At 36.2% G+C, this 18,737-nt stretch overlaps 1 protein-coding gene across 7 annotated transcripts; it reads right to left on the bottom strand.

The window, feature by feature from the left end:
* Positions 1–2,614: 2,614 nt before the first annotated feature.
* Positions 2,615–17,026, bottom strand: LOC140758344 (serine/threonine-protein kinase STY46-like). 7 transcript variants are annotated; one of them, XR_012104088.1, is made up of 17 exons: positions 16,541–17,017; positions 15,983–16,097; positions 15,866–15,907; positions 15,093–15,175; positions 14,081–14,153; positions 12,655–12,765; positions 11,130–11,180; positions 10,086–10,219; positions 9,873–9,980; positions 9,697–9,770; positions 8,838–9,013; positions 7,725–7,820; positions 5,612–5,692; positions 5,486–5,536; positions 4,194–4,334; positions 3,934–4,065; positions 2,615–2,925 (listed from the first exon to the last, which is right to left on the bottom strand). XR_012104088.1 is itself a non-coding variant. In XM_073094467.1 (16 exons), exons 1-16 carry the CDS (start codon positions 16,504–16,506, stop codon positions 4,027–4,029), a joined length of 1,434 nt encoding a protein of 477 aa, XP_072950568.1. In that variant the 5' UTR covers positions 16,507–16,589; the 3' UTR covers positions 3,584–4,026. The 7 variants fall into 7 exon arrangements, 4 of the variants coding, with proteins under 4 accessions (XP_072950568.1, XP_072950567.1, XP_072950569.1 ...); XR_012104087.1 differs by having other exon boundaries at positions 3,358–4,065; positions 16,541–17,016; XM_073094467.1 differs by lacking the exon at positions 2,615–2,925 and having other exon boundaries at positions 3,584–4,065; positions 16,448–16,589.
* Positions 17,027–18,737: the final 1,711 nt, after the last annotated feature.

The following is an 18,737-nucleotide window of genomic DNA, read 5'->3' as shown; positions in this document are numbered from 1 at the left end:
CAATGTCTATGAAGGGTTGGCTTTTGTCTAATTCATATTTAGTCCTCGGACTCATAAATTTAAAAAAAAATCAGATTTAATCCATTAAATTTTTTTTTTTCCTTTTTCTTCCCAAAATCTCTTTTGGTCTGCTTTGCAAAGTGTAAAGATATTTCTGGGAGGCGATATCCCCATACATTTGGAGCTAACCTCTACTTTCTTTACTAACTTTCAATTAGAAAAAGTCCATAGTCCTATGGATGTGGTAATTATATCAACTATCTCTCATCTACCTTTTGCACTATAAAATTTTGAAGCCATCATTGAGGCTAATTTATCATGCCGGGCTCCAGGCTCCAGGCTCCAGCCCGCACTATATGATGGCCTCCACGTGCTTTCTTGACCGTCAGATATCGATCCGAGAGTCCGGAGTTCACCTAGCCTAAAGATTGGGCCACTTGATGGCACTCTTTTTTGCATGTCTTCAGATTGTGAGACATAACTAATATCATTAGTGTCGTTGGCTATTTGTTTAGTGTTAGTAGCAAAGGGGAGTGAGTTGAGCACATTGTGATCCCATCTATTGGAAATCGGAAATTGGAAGCTGGAAGTTGGAACTCCCTCCTCGCAAGAGAGCTGTTCGACGAAATGTGTGTGAGAGAGAGAGAGATAGGGAAGACAAAGACAAGCCAATTCCTCTCCTCCTTGAGTTGCCTGCCATGCGAATAAGCCTCCCACATTTGGGCCGCAGCTTTTTACTTGAAAGATTGCATCTATTAGAACTGGGGCCCAGCAAAGAATCACTGGCACATACGGGCCCATTACTTAGAGAAATCAAGCTTGATTTGAAATTTATTTTAAGTGTAAATTCAAAATTAAGCTTCAATTTGAGCCGATCAATTATAGTGCACATTCAAACATATATTAAGCCTAGATCAAGTTTGAATTGAGTCAAGCTTGAATTCTGTCTGGAGTCAACAATCTGTTTGCAAACAATCTGAACTACAGGAAGATAGAGATTACAAAAAATTATACTAATAATAACAAAAATATAATTGAATATACACCTGAACCAATGTTTCCTTCTATTATTGTTATAATATGGCTGAAAAATATAGCCCTAGAATAATATTAGTATATATTATATATTTTTTAAATAATATAATATTATTCTCGAGCCTTGTCGAGTTGGGTCATGATTAAACTCGGCTGAAAATTAAATTCAAGTTTGATTCCGACAATCAAGCTTGAATATCAACAATTTACTAACCATTAAATTTTAAATAATTTAGATATAAAAAAATAAAATTTTCTCTTTTTAGTTTTTATACATTTCTTTTAATAAAGAATATTTTTAGCATTTTCTATTAAATGATTGAGATTTAATATTATATTTATTGAAAAGTTACGCCGAGAGCATTTATATAAAAAAAACTCCTAATACTTAACCAAGTATAAAGAGCATAGTCACGGGGTTTGTGCACTAAAATAACAATTAGTCCTCATCGAGAACCACTGGAAGATGTTGAGTAACATAGGAGAACTTTTTGACAATTTGAGTCGTCCTATGTCGATGATGGCAACAGCATCAACAGTGATGATAAGATTAGTGCAAAATGCAAGAGATTATTAACTAATAGTGTAGTGATCTAGGAGAGATTCCCCTACCATTACTTAGTGTGATCTTTTCCAATTCACCTTATGATGGACGCGATTCACAAGAAGTGCATCTTTAATTTTTATAAACCTAGGGTAACCATAGATTTTAGCCACTCCCAACTCTCCAAGGCCTAGCAAACATTCAATTCCTAGCCATGATGCATGCTAATCTTGGGATTAAAGAACACCACAAGATAAATGATCATGTCTTTAGCTCTTAAACTTATTAAAACCCACTTGGTTTAAACGAGGCTTAAGACATGATGCTCGGCTAAATTCCCCATAGAATAAAGTAAAAATAAAAGAAAAGGAAAGAGAAGGCCTTCCAAGGCTGGAACTGCACTCAACTTACCTCCACCTCCATTTCTCTACAAGTCTCCATCAATCACACCCTCCTATGTACAAGTCTAAGTCCCCACCACCACCAAAACCTTTCGAGTACATCTCACAGCCTCCTCCATTCTATGTGCAAGCTTCGCCTCCTCACGCCAAGTTTCAAAGGAAAGATGAGCCTTCCACTTGTCAAAGTCTTGCTATGAGTTAGGATCCATAGAGGTAGTGAGCAGGATAGGACCTAAATGTTGCTAGTGGTGGATCTCCAAGTGAGAGGAAGAAGAAGCTCATTCTCATGTTGTATCTTTCATGTAATGACTTCCCATGTTAGTGCTTGCTATGAGTTGTTATGTTGTGCTATTCTAGAAATCTTTCTGTAAATCGCACTTGGACTGATATCTTAAGTAGGTCACATATCTAGAATGCTCTAGTAAGGATACAGGCATCTTCTAATGAAAAATAAAAGATAAAAAGAAGAAGAAAATATGATACCGAGATATACATGATCGACTTATGTGCATTTCCAAACGTTGCTCTACAATAGTAAGGAAGACAGGTGAAAGACACCAGTGCCTTCTTAGTGTTACATGTGAATACTCTTAAAATTTTGCAAAATTAGGAGAACTTTCACAAAGGGAAATGATTGTTTGTGAAAACTGTTCTTCATTTGTCTTCAATTTGAGGTCTAAGGAATGCTAGATGCACAGCATTAGTCACTGGCAATCTCATACCATACACATGATGTATTGAATGCAAAATCAAAGTCATAATATTGTAGAAAATGAAGTTTCTTGCAAAACATAACTAATACCAGAGACACTACATAGCACCAACCAACTGTGTCTCCACTCCTCCAGCAGGGCAGAAACAGCTCGGGCAGCAAATCCACTAAAATCCCGCTGTCAAGCTGGGTGGGCAGCCTCCTCCAAGATGCCAATGGTTTGTTCAAAGTCCCTGAGCAAAATAATAAACAACAGGTAAGAAATTCTACTCTAGATGGCCCTCCTAAATAACCAAACTAGCTTCTTATTACAACAGTGCATCTTCCACGAAAATTTTATGAAGTTTACAACCCTCAGGTCGAAAAAGGGTAATAGGAAGGAAAATGTAGACAACTAAATAATATTGCTATTACATACTGATGTTAGGCTTCACAAAGCATATGAATTAACATCAGGTTGAGTGGAATATTAGAAGCCAAAGGGAGGTAAAGAGAAAGAATAATTTAATTCCACCATTTAGAAAGCCATGTATGACCAAAAAGCTTTTGAGCTAGCCAAATTTGACTGAACCATAAATATTACACTGAAATCTCAACAAAAATTATACTCGTAGGGCAGTACGGCAATAGGGTAAATGTACATCTAGAAAAACGAAAGGCCCCACCTTTTCTTCTGACAAAAACCAATGAAGATCTATCATCTATAGGTCCTTTAAGTTGCTGCTCCCAGCACAAGGTTTTTAAAGGGGGATTTGCTCCATTGTCTTTCCATGATCGTATCAAGCTCACTATCTGTGCTAAAGTTTATGGAACTTAAAGGATAACATACCTCATATAAACCACACACACACACACACACACACACACACACACACACGAATGACCAAAAGGTTAAGCTGAAATCTCTTGATTACATTTGAAAAGGAGTAAGATTAAGCACCCACAAAAGTGGATTGACAGTTAATTTACAGTCTGCACTTTGAACTAAAATACAGATACAGTGTAACTGTGGTTTTTGCAATGCATTCTAATTCCTGTGAGAAAGAAAAGAAGACTTTAATCATAAGAGAGAGCATGGAATCAACAGTAGGCAATGAAAGAGCGTGACTTCCTGACCAATCACCAACCAGCAAACTAGGCTCGAATAAGGAGATCCTCTATGTAAAGAAAAGAACCCACGGAAGGGTATAAATTGGAGAGAGGAAAAGGCATGTCAAAAAGAAGAAAAGAAAAACTGTTACACTTGCTGATTTTTTCAGCTTGAGATCTGAGGCACCAAAGCTTCCTTGTTAATCCCAGAAAATGGCATTATCTACGTGTTTCTTGGCTTTCTTTCAAACATCCTTTTGTGGTTGACTTGTTTCCCCCGTCTCCTGTGATAATAACAAGCAGTAGATAGTATGCTTATCTAGGCAGCTTTTAATCTCATGCTACACGATAATCAAGTTCACAATAATGTTTTATTGTTTTTTAAGGTAAACAGGTATTGCATGTGTAGCACCTGAACTTGTTCCAAAAGTTCTTTTAGTTCAACTGTTATCTCTGGGAAAGAGGGCCGTCTGGCCGGAACCGTCTCCCAACACCTACTCATCAAGTCTGATAACCTCGGATGCGTAATGTCTGGAACCACCGGTCGCAATCCCTGATAATCAGTAAACAAGACAGATGAATAAGCACATTTGTAGACCCAGAATTAATTGATCGATAGATCTCAGCACAATTTACACATCACAAATATCTACACACTATCAACCTCTCTCAACTTCAAGTATTCGTCTAGTCAGACATGTATTTGGCCAGAAAAAGGCTCGATTTATGTGATGCATGAGTTATACCAAGGGTATCAATGCATCGGAACTGCAGCTACAGAAGGAATATAGCATTGATCGCTCAAATTCATTCGTTAGATCAAAGGACTTATAACAAATTTACTAAAACATTATGGGTGTTTACTCGCAAAGCGGGGAGATTTATATTTTTAAATTCTAACACTTGCACTCATTTATGGACTTGACTTAAATAGGTGGAGGCCTTATATTTTATAAAGGTTCACTAGAATTCGAACTTAAAGACCTCATATCTGATACTATAATAACTCACCAACTACTCTAAAAACTTAAAGAATATGATAATTTTTATATTTTATCTACTCAGTGAGAATTCATTAAATGGTTAAGATCAAATTAGATTAATTAATCACATAACATAGTTTCATGGAGATCTATGTTACCAACAATCCATGAAAACAACAAAATAAAAACAGGTGGCATATTTAGGAAAGAGCATTTCATGGACGGGTACAATGATGAAGCCAATAGTTATTAGAAAAAGATGAGTACCAGAACCAGATATTTAAATTTCCAACAAATCCTAAATATCACCTAATTCTTTGTTAAATTGCATCTAATTCTTTGTTAAATTGCATGCAAAACCATTTGCCATGCAACAGAAAATGTAGGGTTTACCATTGGTTCATTCCGAATTGTTTCTAGGTCACTCCAGATGAACTCTTCCATGCAGTGATTGAAAATTAATGTCCCAGTTCTGCCTAGTACACTACGACTAAAGAGAGTTTAATTTAATAACAAATAGAAAGCATTCTATAAGAGAAGCTCCTTTTCTTGAAATAAGTTCCTGCACATATCTGCTTGTGTTGGTCTACTCATTTGCAAAGGTCTGAAATGCCATAATTACAGGATATATCATTCTTCTTTCACTTTCTCCTTGACTAATTGGTAGCAGATATTTGAGGGGTTGTAAAGACAGAAAAACAGGTTTATGTAATATATGCACCTGTCTCACTCCTAGGGCAGCTTGCAGTGGAGTCATGGTATCGTATGGGATCTGCATGCCAAATAGACATGAGAACATTCATTATCAGAAAGCTAGCTAGTTGAGCAGGCAAGAACTGTAGAGTACCTTGGATGTTACAAGCTCCCAAAGTACAATAGCGAAGCTGAATACATCAGCCTTATGATCATAAGGCTGATGATTTATAACCTAGAAATGCATAGAACAATATATATGTTAGAATTTTGAAACCGCCATTGAACTAAAGGTTATAGAACATGGAAATAACTAAAAGATTATGCCCTAAAATCAACTCCCTGTAAGAAGTTTTTTTTTTTCTCTTAGCTACAGGTGAGATGATATTCAGTAAGGCAGTGATTCTTGCACTATTCACATCTATAACAACTTCTGCAAACTTAGTTAAATGGCTCAAACCTGCAAGCTATGTTTTTATCTTGGCTCTCTACCCAGATACTGTTTAGTCTTCTTTATCTGTTTTCAGAAATGCAACAACTCAGCACCAAACCAACAACAGGAAAGAAGACGAACAGTTTCCCAAACCATTTAAGGAAGAGTTTGCAGGAGGTCAGCATTTCATGGTAATCTCATGTCTAAGGTAAGGTATCCTTGACATTTAAAAGGAGTTTAAGATATACTTTGGGTTTCTAATCCTATTCCTGGTTGAATTCAATAATAATTCAAGTGGGATGTTTGCAAGCTATGGCTCTCAAATGCACACAGATTGTACTGGTCCACGACCAGAGATTGGGATAGCACATGGCATGTTTTAAGTTTTAACACCTTGAGGTGAGAACAAATAGGATACATATCAGATAGTTTCATATATATATATATATATATATATATATATTCACTTCTTTTTATTTCAGATACAAAATATCGATGCAGATGGAAAAATTAGTTGCCATTTGGACACAAATAAAGATTGGATGTCGGATATACAGATACTTGATTTGTACAACCATGAAAATTTTGAAACCACTTAAATCTATACCATAATATATAAGAAAAATAGACTAGAGATTCACATAAAAAAGATACAGAATCAGGCTTATTCCATTTTTTTTTCACTACTTTCATAGTATTTTAAACTACATGAACATACAAATATATATCAGATATTATTCAGCAAACGTACCTGTATCTGCATAAGCATTCATATACAGATACAAATGGAGATATGATAAATAGACATATCTAATTCCCTGTACGGCAAAAATTGGATAGGGAACTGGAATGGGTCTAATAATTTCTGAATTTTCAGCCCTATAAGCATCTAAACATACATGCGAGGAGCATGATGATCTTACAATGAATGGACATATATGAGAGCTTGACTTTGAAAAGAAAACATCTTCTGTTGCACTCTGCCTTTACTTGGAATCATGTTCAGCAGCGAGCATAGCTAACTATATATAGTACACTCTTTATCACATAACACAAATTTCTCAGTCTGCCCTCTCTCAAGTAAAGCATATGAAAGATCTATAATCTTTTATGTTGACAGTTTTCACCAATCCAGGATTGGTGCCATTTTATAATGTAACCTACAGCATGTTTAATGTGGTATTGTTTTCTCATAGGTTGAACAATATAATCTATAAAGCTGAAAGTGTAAGCGTTTGTGTAAGACTGTAAGTATACACCCAAAACCAACATATGACTTGATAAGAATATGAAGATTTTTTCTTGGGAAAAAAGATTTTCTAAGAACTTAAAGAGTTGGGGGATACAGAAGATACGCAGCTCATCGGGAAAGCTACAAGCCTACAACAGTACAACTCCTTCAGTTACAGCAATAGATATGAAAAGAACAAGCCAGCCACATTGAAGAATCCACAGTTACATACAAAATATGTCATTCAAATGTTCCAATATGTCAGCCAAAGAGCAATAGTGCACAAAATCTATCATCAGGACTCACTATGGAGCATAAAGTAAGCTTGCCAACAGAAAACTCAACATAATCCTTGATTGTTGCAGTTATGCTTAACATCCCGAAAGTAGCTTAAATTCTCAAATATGGCAACTAAAGATTGATCTATTCTAGAGTCACGTGCTGCAACTTCGGAGCATAAAAGTAAAAGTGTAAAACCAAAGAAACAGAGTCCGCATTACTTATAAGTTATGACTAGTCTAGTATATATTTCCTCCCAGTGATCCACAGTATCCAGAAATTATTAACTAAAAGTTTCTACAATAATTTTGAAGGAAATAAAACCTCAGGTGCCATCCATCTGTATGTTCCAGTCTCTGCTGTCATGACTCCCCCTTGATTCTGAAACCTAGCTACACCAAAGTCAGCCACTTTCACAACCTAGACATAGAAGAGCAACAACAGTGTTTATCAGTTTCAAAGTTCAAGGCACTTTCTTTTGAAGAAACCCCACCCCAGAACAAATACAAATGTGAAAACATTGTACAACACAAACACCTTATTCAGACAATATCTGCAACAAGCAGATACCAGCATTAACTGTCCAACTAATACGTCCTTATGAATCTAGTGTATAGTGATTAGCATCTAACTCTTAACAAGCTAAGAGCAGGCACTGTGATAACCCACTCAACAAAAGTCTGCTTGTAGAGGTCTATCTACTTCAAAACATGTGGTAATTCACCAATCTGCTTGTTAATATTCAAACATTGCCTTAAAATAAGGCAGCTAGATCCGGTACTTTAATGATAAAGCATAATTCACCAGCTGAGGAAGGGAACTTATGGATCAATTACATATTTCAAACATAAGAATGGTTCTTTGTTGAGAATTCTTAGGATTTCTCTTTTACTATGTTCTATTGGCTATTCCTCTTGCACTGGTCACCCAGTCAAACTAGAAAGTAGAAACAGCTCATTGTCTTTAAAAGAGTGATAATACATCACAGGCTAGTTATATTATTAGTGTGCATGATGATTTTTCGACTGTTGAATTATAAAGATCATTCCTTTTCGAGTAACAGATGCCCAGTTCTCAAGAATCCAAAGATTGAAAAAGGAAAAAAGTATGATGAGGTATTTGGAAAGGTCGGTCAAAATAGATAGCAATCAATAGTAACTCTTGTGTCGTTAAAGTTATCATTTCATCATCCAAGTAAACTTGTGAACATGTTCATTCCAGGTATAAAATTGAAGCTCCTGTCACAATGCAAGTATCAAGGGGAAAAGTTACCTTACAAAGAATATGTTCCAAGAGCAATTCATAGTTCTTGTTTCTAACTATTAACAAGCAGTCATACAAAGTAAACTTTACACAGAGAGGTAAGAATAATGCAAGGGTAATATGATCCAGCATATATGATGACCTAAACAACACCAAAAGTCACAGTTTCCTTACATGCTCTTTATCCATCAGCAGGTTAGCAGTCTTTAGGTCCCTATGGATAATGCCTTTTTCATGCAAATAGCTCATCCCTCTGCAGACATCAAGTGCAAATTTGAGCAACAGAGAGAGCTCCAAGACTTTATGTTGCTTATGCAGGAAGTCGTAGAGGTTTCCCCCAGACATGTACTCTGCAAGATAGAAAATCCAATATTGATCAAGTCAAACCGTTGCTTGGAGATAATCAGCAGTAACAACATACAGTATAAAATATTTGTCACATGAACAAAACAGCTTGCAAACTTAAAGTACAATTTGAACAGTAAGTTCCACAGACAGAAAATAGCATAGGTGAAATGAAACCGATAGCATGGAACCTGCAAGAAAGAAACCTACCAATTTCAGTGGGAACTTCCACTAAAACAGAATCATTTTTAGAGGCAAATGAGGTGTATTTCAACGATATAACTGTGCTGTAGATCTTGGGGATCATATGCAAGTTAAGAATTTTTTCACTGGCATAATATTTCTCTTTCATATCAGCATCCACATACTATGGAATGTGGTACGTGTTGAACAACCACCAAATTGAAATCAGACAATATACAAGTCACAAGAACATCCCATTGCCAGTAATGAAGGCAGATGGAACTTTAATAATTACTTTGTAATCAAGAAATGGAATAATCCAAATTTCCCCGGGCAATGAGAGGCTTCTGAAACCACAAGTGGAACTTAACATGGCATGCAATATTTCCTCAGAAAATATTGTCAACATGAACTAACATAAGGGTCTAGATATTCTATACTCATTCTTGATCTATGTTTAGCTACTCAGCATAAAAGACAAGCTAATAACAATTTGAAAGCCTACCGGTAACTATGGACAATTGTGGAGGTTTCGTGCATGCACCGATGAATCGAACAATATTACTGTGATGGACTTCCCTGAAAAGAAACATGACAAATTGGAGGTCCAATTGATTAACATAAGCTGCTAATCATAATATTATATTACAGGAGCAAAAGGAGGTAGAAAAAATAACTTACCTTAAGATTGATACTTCTTGAGAAAATTCTAATACAAGATTTTCATTTACATGCTCAGATCTAAGAATTTTAATAGCGACATCCTCACCCAAGTAACTTCCATGATACCTTCACATAAAAGTCAGTTCAAGTAAACAACTAAAAGCATGAGGCAACACATGAAATTACATATGATAAGCATAAGAAAAGGTGTTAAGTGATTATTTAACTTACAGATCCCCACACGATCCAGAAGCAATTTTGTCTCCCATCCTTAGAAATCTTTTATCAATTTCCCAATCACCAAATTTTGGTTGGAAGAATATTTTCTCAGCAGCTGAAGAGTGAGATGAACCAGACCATGATCCCTAGGTTTTCCGAAGAAAGCATGTTAATATGTCTCTTGGAAAAGCTAATAATTTTCAATAAGTGACATGTCAGCTAACACATCAATGATGGAACACCACAAAGTTCCAGTTAAATCACAAAGAATTAGTGGAGATGCAAAAAGATATTCAATTGAGTAAATCAAGAGAAGAAACTTAATATGTGAACTTATTCACTCCAATATATCCTGAGAATAAATAAATGGTATTGATCATCAAGAAAGTACAAGGACTAAAATGAGAGGATAATTCGTAGGGATTAAAATCATTACATGCAGGTATGTACTTGTTAACTCACTAATTACTCTAAAAGCCTGAGTTGGTAGAAAAATGTAAATTTTATTTTTTTCCAACACTTTTCCCGACTACTAGGCTTGAGACATTATGATATGCTATTGATCTTCTTTTCTTGTTTTGCTACTTAATGCTTCCATGTTGGATTCAAAACGACGGAATGCTAAACATTGCCTATGAATGCTTAGTGACCCATATATTTTATAAATCGTAACAAGCACCAAAGTTTAAAAAATTTGCATTGGAAAGAAATCATTAGGGAAAATTGTCCAAAAAGATTAAATGGATCAAACTTAGGTACACTCAAAAAAAAAAAAAAAATGAGGAACAAAAATTGAAGTATGATAGGCAAGAACCTTACAATAAATGTGTTAAGAGAAAAGGCAGACATTAAATTCTTGCATGACAAAAAGATTGAGAAGTATATTGCTCATAAGATTAGGAAATGCTGGCTAAAGGATAACGGATCTTAGTGTCCTAAGTGAGTGTCTCACACCCTTAAACTAAAGAAAATTGTATGATACAGAGCAAAATCATTATTAGACAAAGAAGGAAAAGTGTAACTTTTGTATATGCCATCAAATGAGAAGAAAGCTACCTCACTTCTTGCAATTGATGCCTCGAGCTGCTTGTACAAGTAATCTGTATCCTGAGCAGATAATTGCAAAGTCAGAATATTTGGTGCGGCAAAGATCCCTGACATAAAACTATAAAATCTCATTGCTCCTTGATATTGTATAAAAGCCCAGATGCTAACCACAATGATTAAATATACTATATGGTTCACTGGCCCATAAAAGTTGCACCAATGTGGCTTGGATACTTGTTTTGATTACTCTTTTTGTACAACTAAGAGTAACTGGAAAACCTTGAATTACTCCCATTAGAAATGATATTGGACATTGCCTAAGCTAAATATGATGTAAATGTGCAGACTCACACTGAAGGCTCCAAGGTACATCATCCTGAAGTCTATAATACTATGGCATCTTAGCTCATCAATTTTGATTATGCATTATCTTCCTATTCATGTGATCGAATCTAGAACCTTTCAACATTTCCATTAAATTATGCATTCCCATCCTTCTATGAATCCATCATTCCCCAAAACCAAGTTGTATCTAGTCCATGTTTCATCAATCAACAAGATTATTTCATGGGAAACAACAATTGCACATCCCGCAAAGTGTTACTTCCATGATCAGTAAGATTATTTCAAAAAGATATCTATTTAGTTTTCCAGGGACAAGGAAATATAAAAAAATGCAGAATTCCCTTCAGTCACAGCTTCTTCTAACACATCCCACTTACAGCTCTCTCAAACACAACTCCTCACATAGTCAAGCCCAAGGCGAAGATATTTTGATTTTGCGTCAAGAACTCCAAATTCTACTCTTATTCAATGCGTTTTTATGTCCTTGTCATAGAAATAAATATTAAACTGCAAGGTTGTGGAATCCCAATCTTATTAGGTTTTTTCCATAGATCCCAGTTTCAACCGATATTGATTAGGGTTGCACTATATCAAGCCTGCTGCAAAGAGAAAGATAGAGAAAAAGAGACTTTTAGACTTTATATATAAGTAATTATTATTTTCTTATAATTTTTCCTAAATTTATAAAAAAAAAATTTTTAAATAATATTTAGAACTTTATTGAATTAAAATAGTCCAATCCATTACAGACAGCTAATACGTCGTTTTCCCAGACAGTCGATCCTAATCCCGATACCAATTTTCAAAACCTTGGTATTTTCATATTTGTAAACATTACAATTTTGCTGAAAATATAGTTTGATGATTGCCTATAAATGTACTACTGACAGTCGGGTTCATGATATAACTGGTCTTGAAATGAGGAGCGGACTGGAAAAACAAAGGCTTTGTTTTCCATTTTTATCATACAAGATATAAGGCAAACTAGGAAAGATAGATACAACTCTTTCACTGACATCAGGTTAACAACTTGTTACAAGATACCACTGAATAAAGCAGACTGAGGCAAAACAATTAAAATATATATATACAATAGGTGTCTCATTTAACCCCCGCTAGGATTGCAGAACCACAATTAGACTACTGAATGTCCTATGGCAGTAAATGAGCAATTAAAGAAATAACTTACCTCAACTTCCCACCCATCAACAACAAATACATCAAGGGAAAAGCCATCTGTTGTTGAAAACACATGAGCTTCCCTGATATTCAGCCCAATATCAGAAAGCAAAGCAGATAACTACGAGAACAAACCACTGTCAGAATATGTGAAGTGCCCCACTAGATGAAAAACAGAAACTGAACAAATGAAGCAGAAATATAAAGATATGCATGTGAATATTACCATATGATGAAAAGCAAGAAAATTTCCAAATTTATGAAGCATGGACAGTTCAGGATAGTGAGGATACAGATGCAACACAACACGGATATTTTGATATGACAAACCTTAAGAACAAGAATACAGTATGCTAAGGATAGATATAAATGCAAAACTGCTTCCCATATAGTATGAAAGTGTTTTAGCCTTTTAGGTGTAGGATATGACACCTGCCTTCTTGTGCAAGTGCTATCCATATTAATAATGTGTAACCTCGATAGACATATGAATTGCAAGTTGTCATGAACAGTAAAAGCAGTTGCGAATGACACTTCTGATGCAGGGATATATATCACAGATGCTAGAGGAAACTCAACATTCTAAAGGAAATGGCAATAAAGGAAAAAAGAAAAGTAAGATCTCCTATAGAGGACAACTAAATATTTTCAATAAATAAGCATTACAAAACTTTTCATGCACTAGGAAAGAATCAGCATATTGATAGTGGAGACTCTTCAAGAATACATAAGGCAGTAAGGCACACAGTATACATAACGGTGTCATGCAAGTTATACTGAACTTTGGACACTTGCGAATAAATGAATTAATTTATTACTGTCAGAAATTCGTCAAGAAATTGCATCTGTTATTAAGCAAAAAGATCTGTATTTTCTAACCTTCAAGTCCTCATTAACAACTTATAAGCATATTTCCATTACAATAAAGGAACCTTGATTCTAGTCAATATCAGTACTCCCCAAGATAAGTAGAGAAAGGAGATAAGTTAGAAATAGTGCCTTTAAAGTTATCCAGGACACCTATAGGGCTATTTTATTTTCTGGTAGTCCGGTAAATATACAATTACAAAGTCATGATTATAATTGGTCTAACTGTAAAATTCAGGTCTCTACAAGATCATCAATAGATGCAGTTCACGTCAAAATTAGACATGCTAACAACAGAGATCTATATCAAACAGGGACAAAATCTATTTCATAATAAAAAGAAAAAAGAACTACCATTAGGAAATACTAAGCATCATCTATTATGAAAATGTGTAGAAACTTAATTATGAGATTCCTTCTACAAAGTTCTGTGACTTATGCCTGAAAAAAATAAGTAATTCATTTATAACTGGCAGCAAATATGAGATCAATGAGGGACTAAGAACAAAATAAAACGTACTATCACGTTTCTGAAGTCATAAATATCAAATCAGCATTGTTCCACCAACCTGGCTAAGGAGCTTTGGTTTGTCAAGAGTGGAAAATATTATTTCATAGATAGCGTTGCACCTCACTTCATGCCTGCATAATAGGAACAAGGCAACTTATTATTTCACACTCAAATATTTTTTCAAGCAACCCAAGCATGCATAAAGACTGAATAATATACAAAATTTCAAATTAGTATAACTTAGCTGATGGTTTGCATGGCAATCAGCATTACAATTATCGAATTATCGGCCATGGAACAATATGTTTCAGAAACAATTAGAAGTTGTTGATTTTACAAAACTGAAGGATAGTGTTATGACCAAAATTACCCAATCCATAAAAAAATGTTCTATTTTTTTGATAGTGTTAAGTTCCTGAGCCTTACAGTATAAGCAAAAGGGAACGGATTTTCCATATACCTGGAACCAACTCAGCAGGAATCTCTTATCATATTATTCTTCTATGTGAAGCTAAACACTTAAAAGATGAAACATCACAAACGCTTTCACATTGACTCAATCAACTAATATCCATCTAATGATCTTCCTCACATCATTCATAAATTACACAGGGCCCCACTAGTGCAAATAATCCAACTTTAACAGATGCTTTAAGAAAAACTCTCTTATGTGGACATCTAGGGTCAAAGTTCCAAAATGCATCTTTGGCATGTGTTTGGCCAAGTACCATGTAATGCCCAAGGTCGGTGTTGTCTATGCGAGTACATATGATGCTTGTGTTAGCTACTTAGCTCAATACACACCTGTGCGGATAGGCAATGAGAAAAATACCTGACAATATCTCGATATTGCCCTATGTCAATCCTGGGCCACCCATATCAACATCATGGCAACCTCGTGTCTTTCCATTAAAATAGTTTATTAAATGAGAAATGCAAAGCGAAAGTACACTTGATGCCACTTTATTTTTTTTTTTTTAAAAAAAGCTACAGTCTAGCATTAACACGATTGATGTTAAGTATACATGAAAACAACAATTTTTGCATGAAGCATATGAGTATATGACTACCTTGCCGACAGAGCATCAGCAACATCAGTCCCATCTTCGATTTCCTCGCTTTTCCTTGTCTCATCCGGGTCTACATCCTCAAACTTTGAGAAATTTTCAAAGTAAATCTCACGATCTCTTTTTCTTCGCAAATGGGTGCCAAATATACAAATACACATAAAGTGTAGCAATGCATAAGCAGCTATGAACTAGCATAAAGCAAGATGTTTGATAAAGCGCATGAACTTGATGAAGAATTTAGGTCTTCATTCAAGTGATCAATCCAGAGAAAATCAACAAGGGATGAAAAATGTGGCACAAAGTGACAAGGAGCATGAAACTAAATGCTGCTTTTCCTTAATGTTTTTGAGGTAGAAACAACTTTTGATGTGAATCACTTATCAATCTCAGTCCAAGCACATTTCAGTATAACAACAAAGAATTGGAGGAAGAATTCAAGTGACAAAGACGGGGGATACAAGTAGAGGGGGCAAAGGTGAATCAAACAAATGATGGATTCAACTTTCCACAAGATGATACAAATGGGAGTCTCGCTTTAACTTTCTGGCCGCTACAATTCTACAGGAAAAAATTTGCACATGTAATGAACAATCTAATAAATTCACTCCAAGAGAAAGTCACAAGAACATGAATATACGACAACTAAAAGTAACAAGTTTTGTGTCTGAAGATCTGCAACTTGCAACCAACAAAAGGGAAAAGCTCGAGTATCTCAAGTACTTAAAAGGTAAAAGACATCAAATGGAACATTAGATATCTGTACATGCTAAAACCTGTAGATTAATCTGACAATACCAAAAAGAACCAGTGTAAGTCTGCACCAATACAAGTAGTATGTCAGATAATAAAAGTTTGCACCATACATATTGAAAAACAGTCGAAGAAAGTACCCTCATGAAACGGACATGAAAGACTGGCCGCTTCTCTGGATCTTTGGCTTCCGCTAAAATCTTCTGATGTAGCAAAACGTCTTCTGCTCTATCAACATTCACGTCGAGCAGGTAGCTGCATTAAAAAAACAACAGAAAATTAACTTCCACCTACAACAAAGATGGAGAAGAAGAATTGGAACAAGAAATTAAGGGAGCATATGTGTTAGTTCTATGAGTCAACATCTTCCAATTATAATCATCTTACTTGCACAGAGAAAAGGGCAGACAACCATGGGAAGGGAAACTAATCCTAAGAAACTTGAAGAGAAGGTAAAAAGACACACAACTGATGCAAGACCGATCTAGAAGCTTCAGGATTTCAGGAACGGCAAGAGAGACCAAATCCACTAAGAAGCAACATAAAATAAAAGAGAACACATCCAGTTGGCAATCTAATTTAAAATTACGGAATCTTAAACCTACGAGATTAACTCGCAGCGCAATCCAAGTCCACCTCCCTGTCCAGAATCCAACAATCGCATAGACCCCAATCCAATAACCCATTCGGGATCTCACCTTGGCGGCAGCCGCGTGAAATGGGCGTCGAGCTGTTCCCTGAAGTCGGGATTCGAGACGGCCTCCTCGTTTCCATCCTCCACAAGCCGCTCGAAGACTTCGTTCTTAATGTTTCCGAGACTGCTGACCCCCCTCGGCGGCGACGAGCTCTCGCCGACTCCTTCCTCGATCTCCTCCGGCTTTCCTCCTTCCCCCATCCACCTCCTCTCCCCCTCTCCCCCGCCTTCGAATCCCGATCAAGAAAACCCCATCGATTCCAAGAGCTAGGGTTAGGGCTTCCCTCTCCTCAGCGGAACAGAGCTCAATACCAAGTCGGAGTAGCAAGAGAGATGGATCTTCGCCGAATCAATGCCGCGGAGTCATCGGAGGCAAATAAGAAGCAGCGGCGAGGGTAGAATGGTATTTCCATAAATAAATAAAAATTTGCGCCTTTGTGGAATGTTCGCGGGGTAGAGAGAGAGAGAGAGAGAGAGAGAGAGAGAGAGAGGCGGCATAAATATAGAAAAAGGTCCGGACAAGGAGAAAAGAAATCGGATAGGGTTCGGATAAACCACGGGAGGAGAGATACCCGGATCGGGTTCTTCCGGCGCATAGCGGGATCTGCTGCTTCTCACTCCATACCGCGACACGTCATACTTCTCTATTAGTCACATGCCCATATTAGCTCTTCTCTTCTTCCAAAACACTGGAAGTTGTTGGGTTGTGAGCTATGTCTCAATCTAAGCAAGTGATTAACATAATTACCAAGAAACTTAATATCACCTCTCATTTTCTAAATCCACAAAATGATCAATTGGTAAAGAAGATACCATTACCCATCCCCTTTGTGTTAAAAAAGTCCAACTTAACCCTGATGGTAATTTACTCTCTCTCTCTCCCCTTTTTCAATTTGTGTCTAATCTATGGATTAAGACTAAATCAGTGGGGGTTGGAATCTCATTAGGGGGAGAAAGGAAGGAAGAGGGGGGCAATGATTCCTTTTTGCCATGATTCTCCAATGAGAAGCTTGCCTTTCTATGGGGGACACTGACTCCTTCCAATATTTTTTATCAGATCTTGAGACTTGAGACTTGAGAGGAGGTGGTGGTAGTAGTAGTAGTAGTAGTAGTCCTCCATGTCATGGCTCTACTAAAATATTTAAGGTGATGGATACGCCATTGTTAGATAAATCCAGCGGCACTGCTGTCGGCCATATATATATATACATTATTTTGTCCAAAAATGATGGTACTCTCATCACATGACGTGGAAAGCTTAGCCCCTTCTCCTCAACTCCCCCTTTCGCTTTTGGGTAAAAGCAGAGCCTTTCTCTCTTCCTCATTTACTACAGTAGTAGACAAAGAGACCAGGCCTTTGTCATTCATATAAAATTAATATTTCTAGACTTTATTATTAATATATATATATATAACTCTTGGTTGTCTTCTTCACTCAAAAGCATACGCTTCTTAAACTGGTCCAACTATTCAGCTCTTTGAATTATCTCCCAAAAGAAAACAAAAATATGTATTCCAATTACTCCAGTGACATGGCGACCCTATCCAGAAAAGGAGTTAGGAGATAATAGAGTACAAAGATCTCGTTTCTCTGCAGCTCTACTCTTAAATGTTGCCCCCACATAATATGTATAAGATTCATACGAATCTTCTATCTATATATAAATGAGTCTAAAATAATACAAGGAGGTGGTGATAGTGTGTGACCCAGTTGCAAGCAGTGGAGGCTTTATTTTATTCACTATAATTAATATCTTACACCAAAATTTGACAATCCACACTTTTGTAAACTGAACACCAATACCCTGCGCACTATAAGCTTGGAAGTAGCCATCAAACTGCACTTAGTGCATGCCCAACTTGCAAATTACCTCTACCTTCTTTCCCTTTCATCGACTCCTATTGGCTCCACTTTGATACCATTGTGACTTCTTTTTTTAGTATGAATTAGGTAGCATCATCTTCTTCACCCCCCCAAAAAAAAAACTATTTTGATTGGATTCAAACTCCAAACTACTGCTATGTTACTGTTGCTGGCAATATTTTAACTTAACTCTAGATAAGTAATGAGAAGATTATCATAATAAGAACAACAGACGAGTTATTTTAGAAATCCCAATATAAGGATGAACTCGTTATTATGACTGAGTTCTAGATAAACATGCCATAAAAAGAAAATAGATAAAAGAAAGAAAACTTCT

This window comes from Typha angustifolia, chromosome 3 (genome assembly GCF_048772165.1).
Source record: "Typha angustifolia cultivar Huaian chromosome 3, ASM4877216v1, whole genome shotgun sequence".
Classification (NCBI taxonomy): Eukaryota; Viridiplantae; Streptophyta; class Magnoliopsida; order Poales; family Typhaceae; genus Typha; species Typha angustifolia.
Note: the sequence above shows the minus strand (reverse complement) of the source record. Positions and strands in the feature narration are given on the sequence as shown.